Source organism: Pygoscelis adeliae, unplaced genomic scaffold (genome assembly GCF_000699105.1).
Source record: "Pygoscelis adeliae isolate BGI_AS28 unplaced genomic scaffold, ASM69910v1 Scaffold597, whole genome shotgun sequence".
Taxonomy (NCBI): Eukaryota; Metazoa; Chordata; class Aves; order Sphenisciformes; family Spheniscidae; genus Pygoscelis; species Pygoscelis adeliae.
The window spans coordinates 548,027-552,456 of NW_008825148.1; the positions used below are offsets into that span (position 1 = coordinate 548,027).

Genomic DNA, 4,430 nt, shown 5'->3' on the forward strand with positions numbered 1-4,430 from the left:
AGGCACGGAGCGGCGCCTCAGCCCCGGCCCCGCCAGCCCTGATGTCCCCTGTGTCCCGACCCAGCCCTGCTTCCCCGCTCGCCCGAGCGCCGTCTCCCACCCGCGCTCCTCCTCCACATCAGGCAGAGTGAGCTGCCACTCTCCGTTTTCACTGGGACTTGCAGCTTCTCCCGTGTCCTGCTTTTCCCCTTTTACGGTTTGCTTTCCCCAGGAATTAGGAAATGGAAAACCTATTTCCTCCAGCTCTTGCACACAGACAGCGTGCTTGGTGCCAGGAAATCCACCCTTAGTTTTGCTTCTCCTACATTTGTATATTTTAGACATCTGTTTGCTAGTTTCTTCCCTTTATGACCAACAAACAGTTACCGTTTCCCGAGTGCCACTTTCCCTGCTCTGCCCAGGCTGTAAATCCCGCTCACCAGCTTTTCCAGTAATTCCATCATGCTCCCTGCCCATCTCCCACACCCAGAATGGGGGATTTGCATTAAGTAACTCATATCGACTTACCCATCCATTTGCAATCCCCTCCTTGCACAGAATCTTTTCAGCCGGCTCCACTTTGTCATCATGACGGTGCCACAGACCAGGGCGAGGACGACGCCGAAGCTCAGCAGCAGCCAGTTATTCAGCACAGCCAGGGCAGAGCTTTTTGCGGTATGATCTAGGGAGAGGAGCAAACGTACAGCTCCGGGTAAGAGCTGGGCAATGCCACAGACCGTCTGCTCAGCTGTGAGCCTGACCAGGCCATTTGTGGGGCCGTGGGACCTGCCATTGCACCCGGTAAAACCACGGGGCATCCAGAGCCCGGCTGCAGCACTCACCAGGGCCCAGCGTGCTGTCAATGCTGCCGCCTACAGAAGATCCTTGAGTCTTGCACCTGGGGGGGTTCCAGCCCGAATCACAGTGGCAGTTGTTCTTGTTATTGCACACCTGCCAAGAACAGGGCGGGCAGAAAGCATTCCTGTAAAAACCCCCACTGAGGAACAGCGCTCCATCTCCACCCAGATTGCTGCTTTCCCACCCGCCCCTGCTCTCCTCCGCACACCACTGCACAGCCTGCTCCCATGCTGCGGTCACAGCCAGCCTGCCAACACCCCTCAACTCCGCTGTGCGAGACCCCTGCTCAGCCTTCCCCTGTGTTCCCACTCCACGGTTCACCATGCTGCCTCTCGCCTTGCACAGCTATGCTGATCGTTTCCAACACGACTTCAATTATGTGCAGTTAAATCCCCTCTAGAGGCTCTTTTCCAGTTTTCTGCTAATCTAGACAAACAAATACTCCAAACCCCTTTATCTCACTTATTTTTCGCTTGGGACAGAAAGTTAAGTTAGGTAGTCTCACTTAATTTCTCCCACAATAACTTGTTACTGCGTGATGATTTCAGAGAAAAAGTGCTAGACCAAAACACAGGTCTAGGCAATTCACAGACAAGCCCCAGTGGGCATTTTACCAGAACTGCTTTAGCAACATTTGTCAAACCAATAACACTAACTTAACTGCATTGCTGTTACTTACTCCATGCCCGTGGCATTTTTTCTGCATGTTGCAGTCATACTTCAGGACTGAATGCGGGTGGCACGTGCCATTCATACAAACCTGAAAGACCAAAAGGAAAAAAATCCTGCTGGGCACTTTTTCATCACCCTTTACCATGCTTGCCATAACTCTAAAAAGGATTCCTAGCCCTAAAGAATCACCAAAAGTCAATAGCACAGGTAATAATTACTAAAAACCTAAGTACAGAGCACCTTTAACTCATACTGCAAAACAGCAACTATTTCTAAAACTGTTATGGTCATGATAATTATATACCATTTCCGGATGCTTGTGCAATATTTTCTTACCTTTCCAGGACCACATTTTGTTCCATCTTTGACCAGGAGAGGATCTAGAGCTGTGGGTCCACGCATAAAATCGAAAGACACGCACAGATGTTCTTGCACTTGAGCATAAATTATGGCACCCTTGAGTTTTGTGAAGGGAATACGATTCGGGTATGTACATACTAACTTTCCACATCCCAGATTCCTAAAAAATTCATTAGCACAATAAATTAGAACAGTACACACAGCACCTGACTGATCACAGTGCTGGAGACATTGAGGTGCACAACTCAGGGAGGGGGATTTAGACAAAATAAAAACACAAGCACATGAAGTTTCAGAAGAGTTGAACCCTTGATACCAAGGGAGAAGCTGTCCTATGAACCATCAGAACATTAAACGCTCGCACAATTAGGTGTGTGCTGAAGTTGCCTTCGAAAGTCTCCAGTTTCTCTACAACACCGTTTCTCTGAAGAATGCCTAGAGCGAATACTGCAAGTCAATTCCACCCAGCAAAAGAAAAACATACCGAAGGCAACCTTCTCTCAGATTATTACTTTGCATCAACAGTAAAGGGAAGCACAAATTAAGTATATGTTCCCAATTCAATACTCTGCATTCCCTTGAAACCTACGGCCAGGAACAGGGCTGATAGCCATCCTTTGGGTGGTTGCCACAGTGTCCAAACCTATCCTGCTGACTGTTGACTTCTTCGTAACAGGCCAAAGGAGCATTTTTTGCACCTGGAAGTTTAGAAATAATACTGATTACCACTGAGGGTAATACAGACTAAGATACCTCTGTTGCCTCTAACACTTATCAGTTCTGGCCTCTGACAGAGGAATACTTGGCTACCGCTCCAGTCCCATCGCTAGCCGCCTCTGTTCGGGTTGTGGGACAGATCTCACAGACAGTGGAATGGCCTGACCAGTCCAAAACACCTTCCACAACAACATCAGGGTATGTTTCTGGCTCGTCCTGCTCTCTGAGGAGGCAGTGAGGTGTGCATGACTGGCTGTGCCAGCCTGAAATTCCCATGGAAACCGTCACCCTCTTCTGATGGCCCATTCCCTTCCCCTCTCCGCAAGCACGGGAAATCCATCCTGCAGTCTCCTCTGCTCTTCCTTATGCTGCATACTCCCAGCGGTCCCCAACTTCCCCAATTTCATGCAAGAGAGAGGGTGGGCATCCGTCGTGCTTGGATGCCGCCTTCTGCCCTAGAACAGCCCTGGAGCTCGACCTTAGTACTCGTGACGACAGAGCAGCCTGTTACCTTTCCCATAGAGTGCCTGGCACTGCAGGTCCGGAGACTGGCAGCGTCCCTTGTAGCAGTAGCCGGTGCCGTGCTCACAGCCGTGCCCGTCCTGTACGTACAGGTCGGGGGGGCAGGACGCGGAGGACCCGTTGCAGAACTCGGGCAGGTCACACTGCGCGTCGGCGGGGGGGCGGCACTGTGAGGTTTTCGGCTTGAACTGGCAGAGGAGGCAGAAAGGACTCTTCTCTCCATCCTTACACACCCACCAGCGCGGTCCCCTCTCAGGCCCCACACAGACCCTCCCGATGCTGTCCCGAGACACACCCCCGGTCCCTCGGGACCACCTCTGAGGCGCCTGGCACGCAGGTCAGCACATTCACACTGGAGTGACAATCCCAGTCTTCCCCCCGTAACATTCCTCCCGGGGGTTTCAGGGAGCTGAGCTGGGAAGCCCTTCCCCGGGAACCTCTCCGACTGCACAGCAGAAAGTTTGTCTCCATCCTTCAGCGCTGGAACATACTATTTCTCCAAAAATAAAGAATGACCTTGCAATAATTATAAAAACATGCCTTACCTGACATTCCTTACAACATAATCCAGAGGAGACAAAATGCAGCACAAATATCATTAAGTTTCTTTGGAGATACCCGTCTGAGCAAAACCAGAAAGCTGGTTGACAGTGCTGTTATAGAAACTACTACTGCTCCAACGTTTTAAAATGGCTTAACTTCTGCTAATTATGAACACACCTTACCTGGCAATTTTCACAGCATAATCCCAAGGAGCACTTCATTCCTGGTTTGAAGTTACACTGGGGAGTACAGCATTTGTCTAATGCACAGGCCTGCAAACACACCAGAAATCATTATTTGCTGCAAATGTCCCCATCTGCAGGATGACTGCTTGCTCTGAGCCCCATCCTCCTAACAAACAGCACGCCTCGGAGGAGCTGAGGGAAGAGCAGCAATGCTGCACTTCTGCATGTTACCACAGAAATGCTTTATACAGCACCTAAGACCACCTCCAGCTGACAGCCGCTCTCAGGACCAGAAGGAAGTTCAACCCTCCGCCGGAGTGCGGCACCCACCTCCGGTGCCCCGCAGTCGCACTGCTCGCCAGGCTCCACGACGCTGTTGCCGCAGACGGCCGCGCGGTAGGAAGGCTGACGCACAGCGTGCCTGATGAAAGGGCAGTCCCTGTTCTGCTTCAGGAACGTTTCAAAGTCCCCGATGCTGCAGCTGCTAAAGGCTTTTGCCCCACTGAAACGTCTAAAATAAAGCGATTATCCACACTTGTTTGTGTTACCACATCTACCGCTGTTGACTCTCTCAAAATCTCTGTGCAATTCAAG

The 4,430-nt window shown here is 50.9% G+C and overlaps 1 protein-coding gene across 1 annotated transcript in view; it reads right to left on the reverse strand.

Moving 5' to 3' along the window:
- LOC103920561 (disintegrin and metalloproteinase domain-containing protein 32-like) overlaps nt 1–4,430 on the reverse strand; it is a gene marked incomplete at its 5' end in the record, with an annotated part of 22,051 nt that overhangs the window by 1,900 nt on the left and 15,721 nt on the right. Inside the window, 8 exons of the mRNA XM_009328309.1 lie at nt 508–661; nt 822–930; nt 1,517–1,597; nt 1,846–2,029; nt 2,459–2,567; nt 3,098–3,296; nt 3,834–3,923; nt 4,167–4,347. Coding sequence (XP_009326584.1) covers nt 508–661; nt 822–930; nt 1,517–1,597; nt 1,846–2,029; nt 2,459–2,567; nt 3,098–3,296; nt 3,834–3,923; nt 4,167–4,347 — 1,107 coding nt within the window. The remainder of the gene's footprint in view (nt 1–507; nt 662–821; nt 931–1,516; nt 1,598–1,845; nt 2,030–2,458; nt 2,568–3,097; nt 3,297–3,833; nt 3,924–4,166; nt 4,348–4,430) is intronic.